The 27488-nt window shown below is 36.5% G+C and overlaps 2 protein-coding genes across 3 annotated transcripts in view; one reads left to right on the top strand and one right to left on the bottom strand.

Annotated features, from left to right (window-relative positions):
- The first annotated feature begins 10910 nt into the window (after window positions 1-10910).
- Window positions 10911-14128, top strand: LOC5567408 (THO complex subunit 3). The gene is made up of 2 exons (XM_001657366.2): window positions 10911-11241; window positions 13270-14128. Exons 1-2 carry the CDS (start codon window positions 11053-11055, stop codon window positions 14047-14049), a joined length of 969 nt encoding a protein of 322 aa, XP_001657416.1. The 5' UTR covers window positions 10911-11052; the 3' UTR covers window positions 14050-14128.
- LOC5567407 (NADPH-dependent diflavin oxidoreductase 1) overlaps window positions 14038-27488 on the bottom strand; it is a 39004-nt gene continuing 25553 nt past the window's right edge. For both annotated transcript variants that reach the window (XM_021854943.1, XM_021854945.1), the window contains exons 4-5: window positions 14601-15088; window positions 14038-14536 (exon numbers count right to left, since the gene is read on the bottom strand). In XM_021854943.1, coding sequence (XP_021710635.1) covers window positions 14105-14536; window positions 14601-15088 — 920 coding nt within the window. In that variant the 3' untranslated portion in view covers window positions 14038-14104. The remainder of the gene's footprint in view (window positions 14537-14600; window positions 15089-27488) is intronic.

The raw sequence follows: 27488 nt of genomic DNA on the forward strand, positions 1-27488 counted from the left end.
AATATTTCTTCTGGTCCAGCAAAATTTCATTAAACCCATAGTTTTTATATTTTCTGAAGATTCCTTGGAATTCAAGCTTAGTTATTGTTATTGTTAGTACATTTTTATTTCATACTAGTGGTCCCGGCATGTCTTGCCATCAAGTGGGCTGTTGAAAAACTCCATAAAACTTCCGTACAAAATAACAGTTCCGTTCACTCCCTTTTTTTAATTCCCCGTTCAATAGCCTCGGCTTTTCATAGAACACGTCAGAACACTTCAGGAACATAACACTGAAAAAAATGTCTAATTCTGATAGCCCTTTCTCATGCTATTTCGTGACATACACACACCATTCCATTTTTATTGATATAGATAGATCATCAAAAGTGGTGATCAAGCTTAACGCTAAAATTATTCTTCACTTACTAAAAGATGGGAAATTTCTTTAAAAAAAAAACTTTTCCGAAGAAATCATACCTTCATTATTCGAGATTTACTGAGGACATAAATGCGACCTTTTTTGGTATTTTTGCGGAATATCATACAAATATTAACCAATTTCCAACATACATTGCCATGAACCGAAGGGATCCGAGTGGCACACCATTTTTCACATATAATTGTTTTTAAAGCTGGATTTATTTTTTGGTAGAAGGTGCTTATCTAATAAGATTATTTTTCTTCCTCATTGCACTCACTACATGCACGTTTCTTCAATAGTGTGGCAATTCTGTTAGAATGCAACCAGTTAACATTATCATAGATCAACCAAAATAATCAATATTGTTGTTTAACTTTGTAAAAAAAACCGCATTTATTAAATTACTTTTACTTTTAATTTAATTTTTGAATAATTATTGCTTAAGTCTCTACCCTCTATGCTGCACATTCGACATAATGGACGTTCAACATGGAGCAAAATAGATGACTGTTATATAACAGTCAGTTCTTGTAGGGAACTAAATAGCTAAAACTTGTCCACCAAACTAAAACTCAGCTTTACTTAACGACTTTTATATGTGAAATACGATATGCCATTGGATTTTATCCAGCTTATGACGTCATATGTTAAGAATTGGATCACACTTATATGATATTCTGCATTGCAAAAACACCTAGAAAGTCACATTTCTGTTCTCAGTAAATCTTGAATAAATCTAAATCGCATAAAATATACCCCCCATTTTTGTCTTCAGCAAGGTTTTTTTCAGACAAAAATACCCATCAATCCCTAAATGAAGAATAATTCAAGCTTGATACACACTTTTAACGATATAAAAAAAAAATGTGTGGGAAAAATCATGCTTTTCGAACATTAATAAAATCGTTGTGAAAAATTTACCAGCGATACAGTAATACTCGTTTATTAAATATATTTTGTATTTGTTCTGATAATTTTAGTTGCCTGAAACCCATTACAGCGGGGATTCACTGGTTGGAACACGACAAACTTCCATCTAGCGTATCTAACTCGTTAGGTGGAACGACCCAGGCAGTGGACATGCCCTGTATCAACTACAGCGATTTGCAGTAGACATGATGTCCCGGGCCCGATCTATCTGACAAGCCAATCGAGCCCTCTGTCACCATAGAAGATGGTGCCTCTAGTAATCCTTTATAAGAGAGATTCGCGAAAGCTGACATTTCTGTCAAAGTGTGAGCCAATCGAGCAGCGAGAGCTGTCAAAGTGTGAGCCAAACGAACATGCGTTATGTTTGTTCTGAACTTTTCTGTAGGAGTAATGTAATCCGCTTGAAATTATTTCGGTAAAAATAATTTTGCATTAAACGAAAAAATTAGATATTTTCCTTTTTTTAAATTTTTGTCAATGCGATTTTTAGTTATTGATTTTTTAGACTGTTTATTAGTTTGGATATATAGCTCAAAGCTCTATAACGAAGCAAAATACACTTTTTAGCAATGAGGAAGTCATGTCCGTGTTACAATATTATTCTCGACGCCGAGCACAATCAGCACTGCTGGTCTGTTGCCAAATCATTCCATTTTACTTTCGCTTATCTCTCTATAAAGGATCACTATAGTCTAGAGTTTATTGTTGAAAGTAATAAAACAATCTATTTAGACGATTTAGACAAATAATTTTCTAGGCTTTTCTTGGTCGTTCCAGCAGTTAAGGCACAGTATGTGGGTTTCTCAGGAAGGTGGTTCCGATGATTTTTGTTTTCAAGCTATCATCCTCTAACTCATGAAGTGCACTGTGTACTAACAAAACTTGTTAACCTTTCGGTCGTCGCGCGAATTTTTGTAACGCGAGTAGTCGCGCGTTGTACTTTGTACAACACCCTTGGTTTTGCGAATATCTCAGGAGTCTGACCACTTAGATAGATGACGTCTTCGGCAAAATTGATCAGTAGCTTATGGGCTATCATTATTATAGACAAGAAATTCGGGATTTTGCCACTAGGCGGCGCTAGTGAGCATTAAGCTTTTGTTTCCCAGATCTCATGATCCTGACCACTTAGAAAGATGGCGTCTTCGGCAAAGTTGTTCGGCAACTCAAGGGCTATCATTATTTGAGCTAATCGTTTCAAAAATTTGCCACCAGGTGGCGCTAGTGAGCATAAAACATTTGTTTCGCAAATATCTCAGGAGCCTGATCACTTAGAAAGATGGTGTCTTCGGCAGAGTTGTTCAGTAACTCAAATTATTTCTTTGTTTAATCCTTAAAGTTAGAGATTTATTAAACTAATGATAGTCCCTGAGCTTCTGAACAACTTTGCCAAAGGTGCCTGTCTAAAAAGTCAAGATCCTGCAGTATCCGCAAAACAAAAATTTCATGCTCACTAGCGCTGACTGATGGCAAAATATCCTATTTCTTGGCTCAAATAATGATAGCCCTTGAGCTACAAAACTACTTTGCCGAAGACACCATCTCTCTAAGTGGTCAGGCTCCTGAGATATCTGCAAACAAAAGTTTCATGCTCACTAGCGCCGCCTAGTGGCAAAATTTTGAATCAACTAGCTCGAAAAATGATAGTCCTTAACTTACTAAACAACTTTGCCGAAGACGACATCCTTCTAAATGGTCAGGATCCTGAAAAATCTGCAAAACAAAAGTAAAACTTCCATGCCCACTAGTGCCATCTAGCGGTTGAATTCCGAATTAAATAAAGTACCATCAGATATTGCTTCACCTCCAGAACAACTTCAATAAAGACCCCAAGTTTCTATATTATCTGGATTTCGAGATATGACGATTTCAAACTGTGGTTTCCTCGAACCGTACATAGTGCGTTCATTATCATGCGACTTCCATGTACATTTGTTGATTTTACCGTATTATAAAGGGTCATACTGTAAATAAAAACTGTCGAGTATTGTTCTTAAGAAGATTCTTGAGGAATACATTTTGGTTTGGTGTCGATAGATATCTTTGTTGCAAAATGATAGCATATAAATCACAACTGTTGTACAAAGTACAACAGCGCGACAGCCCGAAGGTTAATGATCGAACGCTATTCGCTCCAAGGATCCATAACCGGATTGCCGTGGGCTCGAGAAAGCTTTGTATAACATATTCGTTCAGCTTGAGTATCTGAAATAAAATATTAGTAAATAGTTTATTTTATTAGGAAAAATAGAACCTGAGACAGTAAAACTATGTTGATCCTTTCACAACAAACAATAACGCGTTGCTATGGACCGATGCACGAGTTCATTATTTGACGTTTGAGCGGTGCCGTGTTATTTACGTAACCATAGGAACAAGTGAATTCGGCACCGCTCAAACGTCAAATTAGTGAACTCGTGCATCGGTCCATAGCACGGCATGATAAAAAGGACCAGTGCTAAGCTGATGTGTATATCGAAAAAAATGCATTTAATGCAATTTGATGTAAATACATTTGATGTGCATTGAAGAAGTGATCCACCCCTTGGGGCATGCACAAATTACGTCACGCTCCAAGGGGGAGGGGTCGAGCCAAGCGTGACAAGCCTTACAAAATTTTCTGAGGACTCATACAAAAAGTGTGAACAAGGAGGGGGGGGGTCGAAAAAGTTGAAATTCAGCGTGACATAATTTGTGTACCATCCCATACTCGTTCTCGGAATTCCAATATAGGATTTGAAGCACCGCCTCCGAAAGTTTTCCACGTCCATAGCCAGGTTCTGTGGAATAAATACCAATGAAAATGAACCTTGCAAAACCACATCAGAAATTACCTACCTTGAATATTACTCACGAATTTACACTCCATTACCAATAGATTCGGCATCTAAAATAATTAGCACCATAAAAAACCAAACGAATGCTAAACCAACTGCAAAATGGCAGTGATTATTTTCAAACTATCAAGCGTATCAAACACACATTATTGTTTAACGAATAGAAACTGCATGATGGGGATTATGTACCCTTTTTATGACATTTAAAAAATATCCTTTTTCTGACAACTCGGTACTGATCATAAAAATGGGTGTTTGGAACTCATTTAATGATTTAATGGGTACTTGAATGATAGCGTGTGTGTTAGACTGGATATGCACGTCAAGCGCAAACAGCAATACAAAAATCGGAAAATGTTCTTATGTCGTTTTTCTTTATTTGCACCGCCTGCGCCGTTTTCCAACCGGTGTAGCAACAGTTGCACCCAAACAGTTCTTTTATTCCGCAGGTAGCACACCGTTTTTACACTCGATCGCCACCGGTGCAGAAAATCCTACACCCTGATCGAGATGGATGTAGCAGGTAATGCACTCTTTTTACCAATACATATATATAGTTCTTAGCTGTCAGTGGCATCCTTGTTTTGGTTGTTTTAGGTATTTAACGAACAAACAAGATGCTTCATTCGTACTCATTTTCGACTGCGTGGATAAAATTGATTTATTTCAGAATTTGAATATTTTTATTCAGTAAAAGATGAATTATTCTAAGCATTTATAAATGATACAAATACTGCAATGACTATGGGGTTCTGCACCAAAATCATTCTCTCTCTTTCGTGCTGCTGTGGAATTAGGGGCGATCCATTAATTACGTAAGACAATTTTCGGGGTTTTTCAACCCCCCCTCCCCCCATAGTAAGATTTTTTGTATGAAAATTAAAAATAAATTGTATGGCACGTAAGAAATCTCAAACCCCCCCCTCCCCCCATATACCCTTACATAATTAATGGACAGCCCCTTAGTAAACAACAAGGCCAGTAAACGTCAAAATTACATACAAAATCAAAACAATGCAGAGCCCAATAGATCAAGGGGTGGATCACTTCTGATGCATCGAAATTATTCAGGCCCATGACAACCATATATCGATACACAGTGTTCTTTGTAGCCAGGATGTCCCGGGCGATAAGTGAATATCGCCCACTGTCAGTTGTAAGAACTGTGAAAATAGAGACCATTGTTTTGTTTAATTGTTTGTTATGATTTGATTATCAATTTTTGATATTGTTAAATCAGCTAATAATGTACCAAAAAGTTGAAGCACATTCAACATTTCGATGACTTTGGAAGGAGAGCAAACTATAAAAGGCATCCTGCGAGCCTCCAAGCAAGCAATCAGTGATTTGATTGCGACTCTTGCTCGATTATGGATCATAAACATTAAACAAAACTTCACATTCTGATTGCACTCTCGATTCAAATTACCCGATAATGAGTAAACACATGGAGATGTTGACTACGCTAAAAATCGTCCCGTGCCATGGGCCTGAAATTATTTAAATGCATTTAAATGCACACTCAGAAAATTTTCAATTCATGGCTTGCTCCAATTTTTATTTGTTATCCTTGTCGGAATGTCAATCTCATTTTTAAACAATATCAAGAAAAGCTGCTGTTCACCCAACAAATTCACCACTCCCTGTCGTAACCGGCCTTGGTCAGCTTTAGCTCTGACTGACAAAGAACGGTGCCTTCCACATACTCATAGGCGAAACAAAGTTGCTGTTTTCGATCCAGGCCGCAGTGAGAAAGACTGCAAAAACCTAATACTTTTGGCCAGCTGTGGAATGGACCCTTCGAAGTAGTTGCTGACACTCCTTGGATTCAGTGGAGCATCGGATATTGCTATTTTGGACTTCACTATCCTATGTGAAATAAATATTATCCTTATCCTTCATCCACTAATGACCTATATCAAAGTATAAATCCAGTACCGTTATCTCCTGTAAAATTATAAGTTGGACCAAGCAGTGGCAGAATACCCAAAGGCGATTTTTTTGAGAGTTGTGGTCTTGAGGGCAAGGTCTTTATTCGACGGCCCATACACAAATAGGGGCTCCTTTATCTACATTCGTTTCTCTTGATCTAATCCAAACGTTGCAGTGATTCATAGCTCCGATAAAGAAACATTCATTCTGTCAGAAAGACTGGAAGAAAAAGAGTATCAACCTTGCGCGCTTATCGTTCTATTCCTGTCCCAATATCCCCAACCAACATTACAAGAAATAAAACAGGTTATTGAGACAAATAATATTATATATGTTTTGACTTTGATTTGAGAATCGATGCGGATTTTATTTCCCACCAATAAGTCAAAAGCTGTAAGTTCCTCGGGAAACAAGTTGCAAGGATTCTATTTAGGGGCCTATTTTGTAAATCAAGCAGATTCATGTGACTCGTCTGTATTCATTGTCGATCAAAGCAAGCATACATATTTCACATGTCACCCGTCGACTCCCATATAGTAATCCAGTCACATAGAGTGACAACTGTCGAAAAACTCGAGTGACAGAGCTGAGTCGAGCGAATCTTTCAGTCGACAGTGACTCCAGTCGAGTCATTTTGATCGACTCAACTTATAAAATAGACCCCTTAATCTTGATTAGGTGGGGCAATGTATATCAGCAATCAATCAAATATTTTTCACAGTACATCCAACATATCTGTAGATCGTTATTGTAGTCCTTAAAAGTTATTAAAAAAAACTTATCGGGTTTTCTCTCCCAGGTGGTGTCCAGTGAATAAAATTTTCAGCACAAACGTTTGTCTGGTTCTCTAGGTTTGGCTTCGATGAATCTTCATCTTAATATATTTTATCGTTTAATAGTTACAACTGCAATCTACCTTGTTTATCTGAAACAAATAAAATTTGTGTTTAGTTGAAAAAGAATCAGTGTAGAATATAACAATTTTCAAACTTCCACAACAAACAATGACGCGTTACTACGATACTACGATCCAGGGCTAAGTTGATGCATATGTCGAAAAAATGCATTTAATGCAAATCGATGTACATTAGATGTGCACCGAACAAGTGATCCACCCCTTGGTATAGATTATATATGTATAATAAGGGATAATAAGGGATGAGATAGCCGTAGCGGTAAACGCGCAGCTATTCAGCAAGACCAAGCTGAGGGTTGTGGGTTCGAAACCCACCGGTCGAGGATCTTTTCGGGTTGGAAATTTTCTCGACTTCCCAGGGCATAGAGTATCTTCGTACTTGCCACACGATATACGCATGCAAAAATGGTCTTTGGCACAGTAAGCTCTCAGTTGATAGCTGTGGAAGCAAAGTCAAATTAAAGACCTCGATGTCCCATGCAGTTGCCAAAAATTTTATGGCTCATAAGGTAATCTAGGACGCCGTGAAAAGTGTACTGCGATCTGTCAAACTTGGGTACCTTTTGTACTACCGAAGGACCAAATGCAGAACTAGAAGTGGTACCCAATCTGAGCCCGAGTGAGACGGACCTGGTGGAAGTGCTCATAAGAACACTAAGCAGAGAAGCAGGCTCTGTCCCAGTGGGGACGTAATGCCAGAAAGAAGAAGAATATGTATGAGTATGTTTTATCCAAGGGGGTGGTCACTCTACGCAGTGTGCCTTGCACAGCAATGGCACATTTCGGCGCACTGACTGGCACACCTTACCAAAGTAGGTTGCTATAAAAATTACAGTGAACTGAAATTTCCGTCTCAGCAATCATTGCGTTTTCTGAGTTGTTTGCTATCTGTCGAATACTTCGACTTCGGGTTCAAAACTAACTTCCTAACACTAGTGTGTTTACAATTATATATTTTTTTATTTCAGAACGAACGAATCTAGAGTGGCCCCATTCCAGCAGAGCCCAAACGATCTGAAGATGGTGGAATCGGCTGTGCTCATGTCCTATACTAAATTCACAATAAATAATATATTATATTACAAGATAAAAAAAGCGTCAATGTCACTTCCAATGACGGGGAGATGGGTAAAACATGTAGGAGATCTTGGAGATATCATCGTCATCGTATACGGACATATATGTCCCGAGAATTACAGTGATCTACATATGACATACGTCTTACTGCATTGCGATTTCATCGTAATGTTCTCCCAAATCTCCGCATCCCTCTCCCTTCCAATACGATCCCGTACATAATCGTTGACGCTGCGTGCTGCAGTTTTTCATGGGGCGGTAGTTTTCTAAATTAACGAGAAGCCAAGTATATGTAAGTCTTCAATGGGAAGATTTAGAAAACGACCCACACGAATTCCTGTCTCGTGTTGTCCTAGAATTCATGCGCACCATTTTCTAAACCTTCCCTCTGAAGTCTTACATTTACTTGACTTGGTTTTCTCGTTAGTTTTCCCTGTGATAATGTAAGTAAACTGTATCCCGGAAAACAACCGCAACATTAAAAAACACATGACGGGAAAGTAATGCAAATTTGAGAGACAAGCCGAAAAAGAAATGAAATGTCAATGCTTGCTGAGAACGTTTTTCCATAATTTCAGTTCAATGATTGTAGTATTATAGCACGTTTGGCACGCTTGGTACACTTTGGCGCACTGAAGGCACAGCTGTGCCGAATGAAGTGCGTAGAGTGACCTTCCCCTTGGTTTTATCAGTATGAACTTTATCGGCTTATGTCAGAAAATTGAATTCTTCTTTCAGATATTTGGATTACATGTATACCAGTAAGTACTACAGTCATCTCTCCCTTACTCGATATTGAAAGGACCATCGAGTTAGGGAGGTATCGAGTTACAGAACACAAAACCAGTGCAACTGCTATCCAAGGGACCATCGAGTTAGCCATGAAAACCAACTTTTACTATGGTTCTCTAACTCGATATCGAGATACGGAATATCGAGTAAGGGAGAGTTAACTGTACATTAAAAACATTTTATTTAAGTCAAGTTTTCCGAAATTTGCGCATGGGCACCAACAAAAAACATGGGTGCCAACAAAATAGATTCAGCAGCGGCTGGAGCTGTAAGATCCCATATTTTAAACTCGGATCACAAAATCTCTATACTATATTTAAAAAAAAGTCGATTGACAAAAATCCAAATTGATTTTTTATTAGTGTTTAAATGCAATGATCGATTTGCGTTGCTCTTTTCGTATTATTACAAAAAAAAACTGATTCACTGTTGCACCGTGAGCTAGAAACATTGCGAAAGTATAAGTTTTGGCGAAGTTATTTATTACCCAGAGAGAGAGAGGATCGATGAAGTCAAATAAGTCTTTACAGTATTGAAATGAGAAAATTCTGAATTTCAAACATGTTTTATTGTACACGTATTATGGTATCAATTCCCAGGAAAAATGATTTTTTTTTTCATATACCGAACATTTAATTTCGTCCTCGGCATAGTAATGTTCTCAGCCAGTGCTGTAAACACCGTTAACAAACTATACAAAACACGAACGAATCTGGTATGGATCATTGAAGGTAGTTTTCGCAAGTGCTCACCGCATCAAAATAAAGGCGCCACTGTATATGGGATTTAACATTGTGACAGCATTGCTGTTCTGTCAAACACACAAGGCTACGGTGGCGCTATCTATGCTTTCCATAGCGGCCGTTTTGGGATCCATTGTCGAATCCCAAACAGAAAATCATGAATAACAGCAACAGCTGTTCTATCTGTTTGAAAAATGACATTTTGTTTTGATTGTCGTCTTCACAAACACCATCATACGCTATTAAAACATTGCACCGAAACCGTTCTATTTCCCGGTGTCAATTGGGTCCTAAAATTTTAAATGAAATCTTGTTTTTATTCAATAACAAGAAAGAGCATCTTACTGCAATTACTTTAGCAATTTTTCCCGCTCAAATAAGGGCTATATCATGTTTAAACTTTAATTTAAAAATTGGGTCCATAAATGAACCTTGACACTTAAGATCATGTTTGACGTTCGCTTAGTCGACAAAAACACCACAGGGGTTTCAGTTTTAACACTGGGGTTGTTCCTATCTGACATTTCGGAAGGGACGCGGAAAACAAAATACACCCAAAATTTGAGTTTAAGCCAAGGGGTGTGACAAAATCTTTTCTTCTTCTTCTTCTTGCTGGCGTTACGTCCCCACTGGGACAGAGCCTGCTTCTCAGCTTAGTGTTCTTATGAGCACTTCCACAGTTATTAACTGAGAGCTTTCTATGCCAATGACCATTTTTGCATTCGTATATCGTGTGGCAGGTACGAAGATACTCTATGCCCTGGGAAGTCGAGAAAATTTCCAACCCGAAAAGATCCTCGACCGGTGGGATTCGAACCCACGACCCTCAGCTTGGTCTTGCTGAATAGCTGCGCGTTTACCGCTACGGCTATCTGGCCCCAAGTTTTTTTGGGCTCAAACCAACGGAAAACATTAGAAAATTGAGTAAACCTGTGTTTTTGGCCTAAACTTAAGCGTTCGGCACTAAAATTGGGACAGGGCTTTAGGACCCTATTGTTACACTCGCGCGGTGCACCGTCGGGAATAATCGAAAACGACATTAGAAAATGCGTTAGGGAGTGGGTGGGTGTTAAAAATTGCCCTTTTTGGCATTATGAAATTTGTGAATAAACCCATAGGCCCATAGTGTCCGGATTTCGAAGCGCCCGTCAATTCGATGCAGCACGGTACGGGTTAAAGCCGTTAAAGCAGAAGCGAAGTCGTGCATGTAATTTTTTGAGTAGCATTTTTAAGGGGTGTGATTCACAATGACGGTAATTACGTTTTGACCAGACATGTCTAGTATTTGAGGACCCCTCGTAACGTGTCAACAAAACAGTTTTACAACAAACGCGTTATACCAAATTTTTCTTTAAAAAATTGCAAAATTGCACAGTAGTTTCATACCTTTTTATTACAAGTACTGCTCACCACGTCGGCATAATGGTCGCCACAAAATCTCACGTCGAAGAACTGCAGGAATACTTCAAAACACACAACAAAACCCGTGAAGCGACGAAGGCTCATACCGCCAAAGTTCACTCGGTTGGTTGGAACTGTGACGGACGCCGGCTGGCATCCGGTTCTTTCGATAAATCCGTGGTCATTTTTACGCTGGACCGAGAAAGACTGGTAAGTGCCGTATGTGAGATGTGCAGGGTTGTTACGACTACGCGTGTTTTGTCCTTCCGCGCGGATTTAGTTCAGCCTTGGAAAGAACAAATTCTTCATAATATCAAAATAAAGTTAACAGGGCTGGTAGCGAGTCACTTTTTGGTAACTTGTTCGCTATTTGCAGCAAAAAGTACATAATAAATCATATTCGTACTAGTCCGTGAAACTTATACAAAAATACAATATTTTGTATTACTGATGTTTTTTTAGAGAGAAATATTTTTTAACTGGACAACTCTAATAAAGATACTTGTATGTAAAATCTTGAGTTCGCTTTTCAACGAAACTGCAGGTGGAAAATCTAAATATTTAAGGCGGAAAGTCGGCAGCGATTTTTCAATCTACCTTTGAATGATACCCTGGGAGCAATTTTTAGTCCAATGTGCTCGCCCCCTGTGAAAAATAATTGAGGATCGAGGAGTAAATACTATAGTAAGTGTTACTAAGACAGAAATTAAGCAAAATGAGCGGTTGTGTTCAAAGAATATTATGTAGAAATGTACTAGAAAACTATGATTATGTGTATGAGAAGGCAAACTTTGAATGCAATATTCTCAATGCCTACTTTTTCTATATGGGACAGTTATGCCTTTATGGGCAGTGCTGTTCTGTTTAACGTACAATTCTACGGTAGCGCTATCTGTACTTTTCATAGCGACTGTTTTGATTATTTTATTGATGCATTATAAATAGTTAAAATTTCATATCATGGAGGCGATTCAATATTTCTTTTAGAAGTTCTTGCAAGCGACGTTTATGTAGATAAGCAAGTGGATATTGTGTCGACGTTTTAGCGTGATTTTGTCTTTATTTTTGAAGAACGTCTTTCTGTGGAAACTACAGGTGACGAAACACAATATTTTAAGCAGAGAGTCGGTAGCGTTTTCTAAATCTATCTCTAAAGAATACTCTGCAAGGTACTCAACACAACACGTTGAAATGGTTGAAATGCAGAAGTTTATCACAGACAAACAGACGTCACACTCTCATCAATGTCCATTGACCACCTTTTTAACGGTCGATTCAAATATATAGTAGGTGGCCAATCCGCCACCCGCAGCGCTCGCATCGTTTTTGTTCGCGTTTGACGTTTACACACTTCCGCAACCTGTTGGCTCATCGGCCTAACAGTGGTTTTAGCATTTGGCGCACATGTCCTCTTGACTATGCTTTTGATCGCAATTTGTTCTAAGTGTTACGTCTGTTTGTTTCAACTTCTACCAGTAACATCTTTGATTTTGTTACAAAGAATTTCATCAGATACATACTTACTATTTGACATTTTAAGATTTACGCCATTTCCTTAAACATTAACAATGAGAAATTACACATATTTCTGTAGCTCTGACGAAGCTTCTGGATTAAATTATATTAGAATTTCTTGTCTATGGATATTTTTATTATTATTATTTGATTTCATGGAGTAAATTACTGAACTTTTTCTAGTTAAAAATACTGACAGCATATTTGTCACAACTGTGGATGCTGTCAGAAGTCGATAAATATTCCAAGATAACAACACTAATCTTTTGATTTGCCCATTCATAAGCCTTTAAAACCTATTTCATGGTCACTAGACGCTCAGTAAGACTAGCTCTGCTGTATTGAATTGAAACTAATTTCATCATCTATTTTAGATCGTACATACAATTTAAACAATAAGGTGTCTCGTTACAGATTTGTTTACACTTTAAATTGAATTTAAATCAAAGGAAATTTCGTATGATATTTTTAACAACAATTTCGAATGTAAAAAGCCTTGCAGGCTTTATCGAAATATGCTACTAACATATATAGTTTCAAAAATGTTTATATTCAGTTTTGGGTAAAAAATAATTTAGATGTTTAAAAGATTAGATATGATACGAATGCGCAGAACCATTTTTCATCGCTACACATTTACAAAATATTTGGACGTTTTAGGACGTAACAACGCTGTATTTGATTTAGAAATACTCTTTCTCATAATTATCCCAACCCTTCCAGAATAAGGAGAGCACCTATCGAGGACATACCGGTTCGGTGGACCAGCTGTGCTGGCATGCTTCGCTTCCGGATCTGCTCAGCACTGCCAGCGGGGATAAGACTGTGCGCATCTGGGATGCCCGGATCGGGAAATGTGCAACGATCATCAACACCAAAGGTGAGAATATCAATATTACTTGGTCACCGGACGGCAATACGATCGCTGTTGGAAACAAAGAGGACTTGGTCACGTTCATCGATGCTCGGATGTACAAAATCTTGGCCGAGGAACAGTTCTCGTTCGAGGTGAACGAGATCGCTTGGAGTAATGGCAGCGATTTGTTTTTCCTTACCAATGGTCAAGGATGTGTTCACATATTGAACTATCCGGATCTGAACCTGCAGCAGGTGCTGAAGGCACATCCGAGCACCTGCATATGTATTGAATTCGACCCGACAGGAAAGTATTTTGCCACAGGATCAGCGGACGCTTTGGTTTCTTTGTGGGACGCAGAAGAACTTGCTTGTTTGCGGGTGTTCTCACGACTGGATTGGCCGGTGAGAACGATTTCTTTCAGTCACGACGGAAGATTGCTAGCTTCAGCTAGTGAGGATCTTATAATCGACATCGGAGATACCGAAACCGGAGAGAAAGTTGCGGACATTTCGGTTGATGCAGCCACGTTTACGGTTGCATGGCATCCAAAGCAGTATATGTTGGCTTATGCGTGTGATGATAAAGATGCCAATGACCGCCGAAGGGACGCTGGAAGTTTAAAAGTCTGGGGGTTTACTGAGTAGTAGTTTGTATTTCATCATAAGGAACTAACGCGATGCAACATAAACGTAACTTGTGCTAAGCCCAAGTTTCTTCCTGATATCGTTCAGTTTTCATCATATCTTCCACATATAGAGAACTCCCTATCGCTTCTCCTAGAGCTTCCCTCACAGCCTCGGGCATATTCTTGGAGCTCCCCGACAGCAGGAACATTCCGTTCTGTTCCATTAGAGCTTTTTTCAGCAAATCGCCCTGCTTCCGAATCAAATGTTGAACGTAAACCTTGTCCTCTTGGTCTCGAGAAAACGCACAGAACAACGTTAAAAGTCCTGAACTTTCCATCCGTCGTAGGTCTTCTTCACAATGAAAATCGGCGGTAGATTTGCGGCAACCAAAGAACAAAACCAAAAGACCGCCTTTTCGGCGATCGGCAACTAACTCCCTTTCTTGCAGGATTGCTCGGAATGGAGCTAAGCCAGTTCCCGGACCTACCATCACTATAGGGGTTGCCTGTAATAATTAAGTAAATACGTTAGTCGTACACTATTAAAAATAACATTTATTTCATACTCACTGGGTCAGTAGGAAGTTGGAAAGTACCTTTCCTAGTCCATACTCTCAACGTGTGTCCGGGTTGCAAACGCTTCAACCAGTTCGAGCACAAGCCTTTTCTTGGTTCCTTTAACTTCGTTCGATACTCGATAACAGCTACCAAAATCTGCAGTTTCCCGCTCGCTCCCGAAGATGCAATGGAAAAGGCTCTTGGCTTGATGGGTTGAAAGAGTTCGAAGAGTGCAGCCATAGTTAATGCACCAGTGGCATGCGGGAAGTCTTGCAGCACTTCCAAAATGGTTCGTCTCGGTCGGTTGGCGTATGAGAACAGCTCTTCCTGGCCTTCATAGCTGGAAAATTCCCTCAGTTTTTCGCACTCCAGATCATTCGGACACGTCCGAGCCAAAACTGCAAAGGCACGAGCACGTGGTATGACCGTCAGATCCCAGTATTGCTGAGCGATGCGTTCCAAGGGTAATGGTTTTCGAAGGATGGCAGGAACAGGCATTTCTGAAAATAATATAAATGAAAAACATTTTGCTAACATTCATTACATGCCTCATGAGGTTATTATGCAATATTATTATTTTCAACTGAAGTATTACCTTTTGTTTTGAACGTTCTTGTTCTCCTCAGAAGATTCTGAGTTAGAACGTTGGGAAAAATCTTGAAATATCTCTTTTTAATGTATTCGAACCCTCTGAGCAGACTCTCAATAGAGAATCAAAAAAGTAGAATTGAGTAGGGTGCAGAGCTACTTGGACACTTCCATGAATCACTCTGGCATGGGGGTTTTTTATCGGCCCAATTGTCTGAAACTTTGCAATAAGAAGCACTTCAATACAAAACATAATGTGGCAAGCTTTCAAAAATTCCTTCAGCCGAAGTGACTCAAAAAATGGTTGCTACTACTGGTTTTATAAGACAACAAATGAAACTGAATTGAATGGAATGAAGTTGAAGTCGATTGCGATAGAAAAAAAAAACATTAAACACAGGAAAGGTCATATATAGTGATGAATTGTTGGCAAAAAAATGTGAGATAAGCCAATCGAGCGTCCTGGCAAATAATTATGATAAACTATAGAAATGTTAACAGACAAACGAGGGCAAACAATAATAAGATAAGCCTTCAGGAATTGAAACAAAATGGAAAAAGATATGGTAAATCATTTTGAAGATCGCAAAACCACAAATTGAAAATGGTAGACCATGGAAAAAAATAATGGTAAGCCATGAGAAAAATTACATCGTTCATCGACTTCAAAGTATAGAATTATTATTCATTCGATGATAATATGTTAAGCAATCATTAGAGATCAAACGTCACAGTTCAAATTCTTTTTTAGGAAAAAGAAAAAATCGAAGTTGGACGCTGCAATTCAGGAACTATCAGAAGCTAATTCCAGCAATGCTATGCTAGCTGCAGAGTTAGCCAAAGCTCAAGAAACAATCCGCTCGCTACAGACCAATTTAAAGTCGCTAGAAGCGAGTGTGGAGATGTCATCAGCATCGAATTCGAAAATGACTTGGGCCCTAGCAATACAAAGCATCCGACCGGACATCGAAGCGACTCTATCGAAGTCTCCCGTTTTGTTTCTTCAATGAATCAGATGTCCGTCTCATCGATTTGTGTACCAGAGTGCAAACCAACTGTGGATGGTGAAGATATCTCGCGATTGGATTTCGATGTATGGCAAGATTTGTTGGCCGATTCGTTGACATTGACAGGGATCAATGATGAGAACACTCAGTTCGTTGTGTTCAAGGTAAAGGCAGGTCAGAAGCTCCTTGAACTGTTCGAGCAACCGAATCGACGAATAATGCACCTGATGGAAAGACAGATTGGGATTGGGAACTTTTTTCGAAAAAAAAACATTTGGTACCGGTTGTGCGTATTGATGATGGCTATCACGCCTACCAAATATTGTTTCGATTTCACAAGATAGACAGTACCTTTTTCACGATCTTAACGGGATGTCGTTTTATTGAAATTGCTAAATTTGTCCCGTAATTTTGGAAATGAAGAACAGGCTTAACATATGGAATAGCACGGTTTCAAAGTATTGTTGAGAGTTTCTTCAGGAATATAACTAAAAGAGAATTTACAAAATCTGATAGCCCGTTCTCAAGCCATCTAATGACATACAAACACCATTCCATTTTATTTATAGAGATCGATTAAACCTTAGAATCTGAATTTGAGTTACTTTATGAATCATCGTCATAAAATCATTGTTGCTTAATTTTTTTTGGGGTTAATTTTGCTCTTTATGCTTACCAGAAGAAAAAAAATTCAATCTAGTCAGAAATGTAACAAGTTTTGGACTGATGCTCTTAAATAATTACTCTGTTTCTAAGCAATAATTAAAAATATTTCTAGTTTTCAACTTCAGGAAGACTATAGTAAAAATATAAATGTGGATGATTATTACTAGAGACGAAGAGGAATTCTGCGCTATTTTCAATTTTTTGCACTCTACATATTTAAGATTTATATAATAACTAGTGGTCCCGGCAAACTTCGTCTTGCCATCAAGTAGGCTGTTGAAAAACGCAATTGATCGTCCCATACAAAATGACAGATTCGTTCACGCTCGTTTTTTCAACTTTTCCGGTGAACATCCTGGAGTTTTTACAAACACAAACACGTCGGAACCCTTGACGAACAAAACGGAGATAGAATCATTGAAATCCGTTGAGCCGTTTGTAAGCCATTTCGTGACAAACAAACATCATTCCATTTTTATATATATATAGATTATATTGTATTATTGTATGTCCTATAGTTGTGACCAGAAAGTTCATGAAAATTCTAATTTTTAACACAGATACGCATAACCGAACTCTTAGCGGGAACTATAGAAAAATAAAACAAAATTATTATAAAACAACATGAAAAAGTCAAACAAATTTTAAATATTTTTAATTTTAAAGCTGCGAAGTTAACACTGCATTTTCCAAGCAATTCCTACATTGCTGCGATTTACATACATAAATATTGTTGGGGATGAACCCGCCTACGGTAGAAAATCCCTCAATAAAAGAGCAAAAAAACATACATATTTTACATTAGTACCTAGTTTATGGCGTTTTCTAATTTTCGCAATCACGAGCAAATTTCGTGAATTCCATAGTTTCTGAAAAGTCCTGTTTTTGTTCTTCATCTGTCCCGTTTTAATCTTGTTAGCTTCTGGTCAGCCTACAGTGCTGATCAACTGTAGACAAAAGCAAAGCAGGTAATCCATTTCCCATGCATCATGATGGGCCAAGAAATTACTTGTCAGCAGCGAATCAGGCTTAAGGAATTGATTGAAGAAGATTCCTCTTGCCTAAACGTTAGTTTTTTGAAAAAGTTGTTATCCTCAAAATGTATGAAAAACAGTAATTATATTATGTTAGAACTTTGATCCATAAGAACCAACAAATTGTAACAATGTCCAAAATAGAGTTCGACCCTAAATCATGTTTCAAAACGACATGGCTAAAATACTAAAATAGCGGATTTTTTTAAATCTAGTCCACTGTGCGTTCTGGAAAGTTTACTTAGGCTGATACAAATATTAATTTTCTTTTATGTCACCCCGAAAATCCGAAAATTTTGAAGGGGAGAAAAAAAAAGATTCATAATTTTTTGACATCATTTAGGTTTTTTTCAATTTTTAAAGTAAAAAACAAGTAAATTAATGATCCAGAGGACGATTAAAAAAAGTTCAACAACTATCATTAAAAACAAAAATTTCGAAAAATTTACTTTTTTTCATTTTTATTTTTTTGTTCCTTATTTATTTTTATCCCCCCCCCTCGTACCTTCCAAGTGGTCTCGGACATAAAAGAAATTTAATATTTGTATCAGCCTTATTTTGTTTGAATTTTGGCTCCTTGGACCCACACTGTGCGTCGGTTTTGTCTGATGGTTTTGAAAGTGCGAGCCGTGCGAGTAGGGTTGTCGCAAATTAATCGATTATTTCGATTAATCGATTAATCGACTCACTAATCGATTAATTTTTCATCGACAGCTGACTCACTTAATAATCGAGATAATCGATTAATTGACTTCGATTATTTGACGATTTTTCCAAAATAAAATGACCAATTCAAACAACGATTATGTTTTCCTGTAACACTGTGTTGTGTAAAGCTAAGTATGCTGTTTCACTCAAGAAAAGTAAAGAAGTTTCTTTACTGAATGGGTCAAGAAATTTCCTACAGAGAGTCCCATTTGAAATTATATTTCTCACCGACTGCGTACTGCGATCAGAGAAATGTAATGTCCTGGTCATTTCTGGGAAGAAATTCTCCTCGTATCGAGATAGGCGATTCCTTTTCTTGTCAGTAGCAAACCAGCAAACCAGTTTTCCAAACACAGTCCTATATTGCTATACTGCCGTGAATCGCAAGGCAGTCCCATCTGATTTTTTGTCCTATTTTAGTTTATACATGTTTTGAACATATATTCCTATTATTATATTATTATTATTATATTATATTATTTATGACCTTTCAGCTACACTAACGAGACTGCATAATTTGTTCGGTAAAATTTGTAAAAAAAAATACCAAGTCGAATTATCCTACAATGAAATGTGATCTCATTACAGTCCCACTGCATAGTTTTGTAACGTGTTATACAAAAATTAACAGTATTTTGATCATCCTAATATTTCTCTCAAAAGGTATCAGAATGATAAGCAAAATGTGAAAGTATCATTGATATGCAAACATGTGTCAATCTCCTGAACTTTTTTTAGTATTCGTTTAAATGGAACTCACTTGCGATTCACAGCAGTATATTGTCAATCAATTAAATAGTCATGGGTCATTATGCCATTGCATATGCCACAAATTTTTACTACCGTTTCCATGTTTTACACTTTACAGGGAGAAGAGAAAAATATTCTGCTCAATTTCCTTCATTCACTTTTGGAAAGATTCCACATTCAGCGTTTTCTTGATCTTCCTAAAGTATCTCTTGAGATTTTCCCACATTTTTAAACGAATGTTTACATTGAATTTATAAAAAAAAAATCTCTTGTTTTTTCTTTGTACATTGGCACTAAAAAAAAGAGATAGTTCTGATATTTCCTTACTTAAGAAAACTAACTTTGGAAAGCGATCATATCCATGCTGCAATAATCTTTCAGTGACCTCGGTGAGCGGCGCTATAATGCTTTTAAACGCTCTCAAAAATTAACTTTTGAACCTAATTTAATTTTTTTTACACTCTAATGAAAAGGTATGAGACCCTAGAATAGAGTTCTGAACAGTTTTTGTAAATTTGATCATGCTGTACACAAGGAAGTGGTATTGGTCATGTGATATCGGTTCTGGTAGATCATTGTGTAGACAATTCCTGAACATCATGTTTTACCATCATTCGTCAGCTCAAAATCTATGATTTTTATCCACACTCAGAAAGACTTCATACCATAGCAAGTATTAAATAGGTTATATCCAAATTATTTATTTTATGACAAAACACGAAGATAGTACGAAATTTATATTATTTTTATACAAAAGTAAAAAAAACGTAAAACCTGTGATCAATAACTAGAATCATGGAATCGGTACAGATAGGAATATTTATAGTTGTGTAATCCATGTAGATGTCTCTAGGAATTCAACATGAAGCTCAAATATGAGATTCCTTCATTTTTTTTCAGGAATTGCTTCAGAAATTCCTTTATGGATTCCTTCCCAAATTATTTCGTGATTCGTCCAGGCATTTTTTCAAAGGATTCTTGGAATTTATTCAGGAAGTTGGTAGAGATTGTCTCGAAATTCATTTCAAGACTCCTTTAGGCATTATTTTCAAGGCTATTCCTCCAGGCATTTAACAAAATAAATAAAAAAAACTGTCGAAATAATCTCTAGCGTTTCCCAAAAACATTCCAAAACATTTCTCTATCACTTCCATCTAGGATTCCTATGCAAGACACTACAAGAAAACCCTCATGAGACCGTACACAACATCCTCTATGTGCACCTGTAGTATTTGCCCTAAGAATCCTTACAGAAAATGATCCAAAAATTTCACCAGGAGTCGTCCACAGATTCCTCCTGATTTTTCTAGGAATTGTTCAAGGGATTCCCCCAAAAAATCCTATCAGGATTCCAGCGAGAATTCCTTCACAAATTCCTCCAGACGTTACTAAGAGATTTCTTCAGCGATTTCAAACAGGGCATAAAAACTTTTCCTCGGATTTCTTGGAAGATTCTTGGAGTATTTCCTGAAAGAATTCCAGGAAACAATCTGGAGGAAATTTTTGAAGAAAACCCAGGAGAAATAACTGGAGAAATTCCGAAAGAAAATAATTGTCAATTCCCGGAGGAGTTTTCAGATGTACATTGATACATCCTAACTGATGAGTTTTTACAGGTATTCTTCAAAGAATTTCAGGAATGATACTTGTTGTTTTTACTAAAGAAACCCTGGAAGGAATTACAGGATGAATTTGTTGAGAAATTATCGGTAGACTTCATGGAAATCTTGTTATAACAAATAAAGGATTACTGAAATATAAAACATGAGGAAATTCTGGCCGATTTTAGGAGAAATTACTGTAAAAACAGGTAGAATCTCTTGAAAAAAATCTGGAACAATTCCTAAAATAAGTCGTAGAGGAATCACCGGATAAATTTATAAAGGGAATTCCTAGGATTTTTTTGGAGGAATTCTTCAAGGTCCTCAAAAAGATTTTTTTTGAAACTCTGAAGAAATTCCTGAAGGAACTCTTGATAGAACCACAGGAAAATGTTTCGGATGAGCCAAGTGATGTTTTTGATGCAATGGTTGGAGAAATCCCTAAACAAATTTCTAAAAAAAATCTTGAAGGAATCCCTAGAAGAATTTGAAACAAAATACTTGCAGCCATCTCTTAGGAAATTAAGCAATCCCTAAAAGTTGTACTAGAGCCATTTATAAAGGAATCCATGAATGAATTATCTAAATACTTGCAGGAATTTTTAGAGGGATCTCAAAATAAATTCATTGTAAAATCCTAAGAAGAAAAACTGTAGCAGCAAAACAGAAACGACTCGTATAATTCCAAGTATAATTCTTAATTTCTCTACCGGCAGCTTCATCTTATCACCAAAAAACAATATTCAAATTGCGATAACTGTTTTGGTTCTCGATATTTTTGCACCTTTTTCACATATTCTCAACAAACTTTTCTATTTTTGGATTTTGTGTCGGTATTGACCATTGGTTATCTAGTTTTGAATATAATCCGGTATTTCTTGGGGGAATTTCTTAGGCCGCTATTTTGTTTTTAGTCGATTTATAAAACAAATGCTAGCTATACAGTGTCAGGTAATAAAGAGCTTCACTGAAAAAATCATTCAAATCGGTTGAGTTCCCTTCGATTAGTCCAAAACTACAATATTATGTTTTTTAAGTTTTCAAGATCTTGTTACGGCCGCAGTTGTACCAAAAGCATAAAAGCTTATTACTCAAAAAACGGTTGCACCGTTTTGTTTCATTTTTTCACAACAGACTCTCGTCAAAGTATAGTTTTGAAAAGCCAATAATAGAACATGAGAAAAATCTGTAAAGATATAACGTGGGTAATTGGCTACGCGTCGGTCCCCTAAAGAATTTTGGAATATCTCCGGATCCAGATGACCAATGATCAAAACAAATACAGATTATTAAAATGAAGAGATTTTTGAGAACTTGTGGTGGTGCAAATATAGGGGAAGCGTACCAGTTTTGGCCACCCTTAGGAAAAATATTGTTTATAAATAAATCAAACGACCTTTGGTTATTGTCAATACATCAAACGAAAGCTTTCAATCCATGCTCAGCAGGGAAAATATAAAAACTTATCAGAAACTTTGTTTTTGTATTAAAATGGGGGTGGCGAATACTGGACCACTTGCACCAGTATTCGCCACGATTTTAATCTCGGTTCCTGAATTCGCCACCTACGTTGATTTCTTATGGAGGGTGGCGAATCAGGAACACCATGGCGAAAAATAGGTGCAAAGGAGCAAAAATTTTAAGGAAAATGATTTTTTTCTATTATTTTCTGAGAAATTTTTGCGGTTTCCAAGAATGTTTCCGTATCATCTTAAAGCAATTTAGCGAGCACTATACAATTGGCAACCATATATATCGTAAAACAGTATATAATCCGGGGTGGCGAATACCGGTACACTTTCCCTATTGAGGAACAAAAAAGTTATAGCGATTTCAATATTTCCTCATGGCAAAATATTGAAACTGCTCGTATAGGGGTTAAGAAACCTTTGACACAAAATGCCTAGTGGAATCTTTGGCAGACTTTTTGAAAAAAAAAATCGCGAAGGAAAAAACTGAAAAAATCTACTGAGAATTTCTGAAGCAAAATTTCTTGAAGTATTCATGAAGGCATCTCTGGAGGGGTTTCATGTGGATTCCTTGGTAGTTTTGCTGGAAGAATCTCATGAAATTTTCTAGAGAACTCCCTGAAAGAATCCTTGTGAGAATTTTTTCAAGGGAATTCCGTGAGGAATCTTGAGAAAAATTCTGGGAGAAATTACCGTAAAAAATCCTGGAGGAGCCTGAGGGAAATATCTGGGACAAATACATGGAGAAATCTTTGGAAGCACGAATGATGGTGAAATTACGGGAGAAATCCCTAAAAAAATCCTGTCGGTAGCATCCCTGGTGGAATTCCTAAAAGAGTCTCTGGTAGAATTCCTGCTGCAATTGTTTCAAAGCCAATGGCCATTTTCGCCTTCAATGCATGATGTGAAATTTTTGTTTAATACATAACCTTTTGTTTAATACATAACCTTAACAAAGGACCAACAAAAAAAATATCCAGGTTTCCTGAGGAAAAGGGGAAGTATCCAGGTCTTACTCCAAGAATTCTGCTTTTTTTTATTAAAATTTTTAAATGAATTCTTAAAGGATTAAATTCTAGAAATTTATCCAACATTTCCTCAGGAATTTTCCTTGAAGATCTCTCCAGCAGTTTTGCCTGGACATTTTCACGGGTCAAAAGTATCAAGAAATTTATTTTTAAACTACCGTCTAGCTACGATTTCCTGTTAATTAAAAAAAACTGCACATCAAAAAATTGTATTTCTTTTCCAAATAATTTAAAGCGAGCTAGTATACCAATACGAAGCGTCGTACACAGGGAAACAATTAAAATTTGTTATGCATAACAAAAAAATATCAAAGCTGTGTTTACATATGTCATGTTAAGGTCGCCTCGTACCATTCAATGTGACTATTTTCCGTGTGTGTAGCTTACGTCATTAAAATTCTCTTTAGAATTTACCCCCAGATTTATTTCGTAAAATAATCCAACAATTTCCAAGTCGAGTCTAGTACATGACACTGAAGACGGCGTTACAGTTGAGGTCGGAATACGCGTATCTGTCAAAGGGTACAAACGCTAGTGGAATTAAATGGTATAGTACTTAATTCAGTTTTTCATACACTAATAATTTCTGAAAAACATCCTTGACGTTTCTCTGGTGACATACTTAGAAAATAGACTGGGAAATTTTAATTATATTCAGATGAAATTCCTAGTGAGAATCATGACATAATGCATACTGTAATACGAAAAGTAACACTTATGGTAATGTCACGAGAAAATAATAAAACAATAATCTAAAAAAAACTTCATAGAAATTTCTGGTCAGATCTTATGGTTAATCGATCTCTTCTTCTTCTTATTCTTATACATCGATCTTATATCCTCTATTTCCTGGTAAGTTTCTCTTTGTTTTCTTAACTTTTGTTTGGTTTCTCATTGTTTTTTTTCCTGGTTCCAGTTTGGTGTCTTTTTTTCAGGAAAGAACTTAAAAGTTCCAGTCCTAGCTGCCCATAACTGCATATTTGTAACATTCGACAAAAGTAGGCATTAAATAAATGGAACACCAAGTATGGATTTTATGGTAGTATGCAGGCCCGGATTTGGGGGGGGGGGGTTGCCAAGGGGGCAAATGCCCCGCGCCCTCCGATGAAGGGGGCCCCGAGGAATCAAAATAAAGAACAAAAAAACATTTTGAAATACCTTACAATATTTTCTCTTTAGACATTCGGACAAAGAAATCTAACGTTCTTTCTAAAGCCATTCATTCTATAGTCAACTTTCCAATACTAAAGTTATTTATTTTTTCTTTACCTAATATAGTATGGATTGGTCAATTATTATTCTTCAATATATTACAAAAAAATCATGAATATTAAGCCAAAATTTGATTCTTCTGTAGTTAGTATTAAAAAAATATTTGAATTTAAAAAGCGCTTAACGTTTTTGCAGGATCCTAAAAATTCGGCTAAACCTGTAAAGCACTGCTCTTCATTCAAAGAGTTTATCCGGTTCCTATCAGAACATTAAAATTTTAACATATTTGCAATTCTAACAAAAACTAGGGAAGTTAAGGGAAATTATTTTGTGACGCGGTAGTCATTATTTTTTAATATTTATCTATTTTATATTCCATTGTTGATGAAGTTTTCTTTGAATTCAGTAAAGGCTTAAATTTACTGTGTAAAATTTTAATATAATTAATAGAATACACAGTACTGCCAACAATAAAGTACATGAAGACCGATTTTCATACAAAAACGGTCAAGTTTAGGGAACTGTATAACAGCTTCTAATGAACCGATTGACCTGAAAATTGAATTACATTTCATAAAAAACTTGGAATTTGATTCATAGGAAATTTATCATTTTCTTTTCAAGATTTTGTAAGCTTTTAAAAATACTATTTTGAGAAAAGTAACAAAATTTTCAAAGATGAATATTTTTTAAATGTGGGCATTTAGCAAAAGACATGTTTTCTGTTTTCAAAATATTTAAGAAATAAAATTTTTACATTTTTGTCAAAATGGGTGGAGTTTAAAAACTTCTTTACAGAATATGATGATTTATTTTGAAATCTTATTGAAGTTATTTTTAACATGTTGTTCAAATTTCAGGTCAATCAGCCTCGTATACTATATTTTTGCTAGTACTGTAAATACTTTATTTTTTAGAGAATACGGTAACTCAAGAGAATTGGAAGCTTGTACTAAATAGAATCAAAAGGAGCTTTGGAGAAAACGACTTTGAAGATATTCAGCAATTCTTCACTTTATACAAATTATGTTGAAGCTAAAAAACGAGCCAATCTCCTACGAATGATTATATTTTTCTCTTTGGTCGCAAAAATCACCTTAAAACATTTTGGAAAGCTAAAAAACAGTCGATTTTTTAAATTTATATACAAACGACAATGTCTGACACCACTTTGATTTTAGGCCCCTCGTGTGTTTGGACCGATCATCTCGTTTAAAACTCAAATTCAAATTGGATTGTGGAATCCCAAAACGTGCTGATTTTTGTGATCTGACCCGGGCCCTCGAAGCCAAAATACGGCACTGAGTATGGGAAGAAAGTATTTTTTTTTTAAATTATCATGAACTCAAAAGTGCTTACTTGAGATTGACATTTTGTATAGACAATATTGCATATTGGGAGAATAGTCAGAAAATAATTCTGATAGAAATTTCATTGCTACAACATTACGAGGCTCATGTATAATTTTTTTTACTGTTATGCGATTACAATTGGCAAACAAATTGGTATTTTTATCGAATTTTCTAGAACAATCTCACAGATTTCAGTAAGTTGATCGTAAGTGTTTATCGTTTGATGACTCTCCACGGTATTAACTCGAAATTGTCAAAAATGTCGAAAGTGACAAATATGTAGTCCTAGTCAAGAGTTGACATGAGCGCGGGTCAACGGATTTGTATTTTTTTTCTCTGATGCATTTGTCCAGAACTCAGACGCATGCGAGGGGAAATTCCATAAACTTTATAGATAACTTTAGGAAATTGTGTGTTATAATTTGTAGAATAAACGCCCATAAACGTGGAGTATACCGGGATAGCTAGGTTATAATGTAAAAAAAAAAGCAAACGCATAGATTAATAGTAAAAATTCTATTTATCTTTACCGTTCTCCTCCTTGCAGAATTGTGAAACAAATATTGAGAAGGTAGAAAACTCTGAAGTAGCCTAAACAGAGCTTACCTGAGAAAACTGAATATCGGTATTAAGATATTAGATATGAAAATTTCTTGAAGAACGAATCGTGTAGAAACTCATTTCAAAATATCCTTAGAATTTTGTAACAATTGCGTAAACATTTTTAGTGGTTCTGATAAATACGAATTGTTTTACAAATTTTTTAAGTTATTCCCTACAATTTACCATGAATAAGAATATCACAAATTTCAATGGAAGTTCAATCTTATTATTCTCGTTCATGTATGTTCTGCATAAATGGATCAGTCTTTGTTTTTTTTTTCATTTCCTTAATGGAAATCATGAACAATAGGAAAGGAAAGGATAAGCTTCAGAATTATAAGTGTAGGCCATTGGTTCAACGAAATACTAATTTACTAAATAGTATACTTAAATTCATCTTGATTTCAAAAAAAAAAAAATAACTTGAAGAAACATTTTACTAAGCCATGAACCTCAGCTTCATGCTTCGAAAATTGGATAAATTCTATTAAATTTTAAAAGAATTTTATCGTGCATGTCCAACCGAATTCACAAGAATTTTTCCTATTAGGAGCTATTTTTAAAACTGTTTTTTAATTAAATTTCGGGCAAGTTGAAACGGCTGGGATTAGGGGAACTTACGTATTCTCGGCAGCTTAAGCCGATGTCGTGCTTCTTTTGTAATTTTCTCGGACATCAGCAGATAAATTCCGTGTTTGTCTATTTACATTTATGCGTTGCTCAATCCTCTATCGATTCACACCGACAGACTTGTCAAAATACTTTTGGAAATGTTTTTACAACGCTGCGAACATCCCTTGTCAGTGTGACTATTGTCGGCAGCCTCATTCTCCTCGGCAACTTTCCCATAACAACTGCTGGTGAATCACTTCGGCAGCTCCA

Source organism: Aedes aegypti, chromosome 1 (assembly GCF_002204515.2).
Source record: "Aedes aegypti strain LVP_AGWG chromosome 1, AaegL5.0 Primary Assembly, whole genome shotgun sequence".
In the NCBI taxonomy this organism is placed as follows: Eukaryota; Metazoa; Arthropoda; class Insecta; order Diptera; family Culicidae; genus Aedes; species Aedes aegypti.

Bases quoted from the DNA above. Each gene is read 5' to 3' on its own strand.
- LOC5567408 (XM_001657366.2), top strand. From the start codon at position 11,053: ATGGTCGCCACAAAATCTCACGTCGAAGAACTGCAGGAATACTTCAAA. The intron at 11,242-13,269 runs GTAAGTGCCGTA...CAACCCTTCCAG, and splicing joins CGCTGGACCGAGAAAGACTG to AATAAGGAGAGCACCTATCG.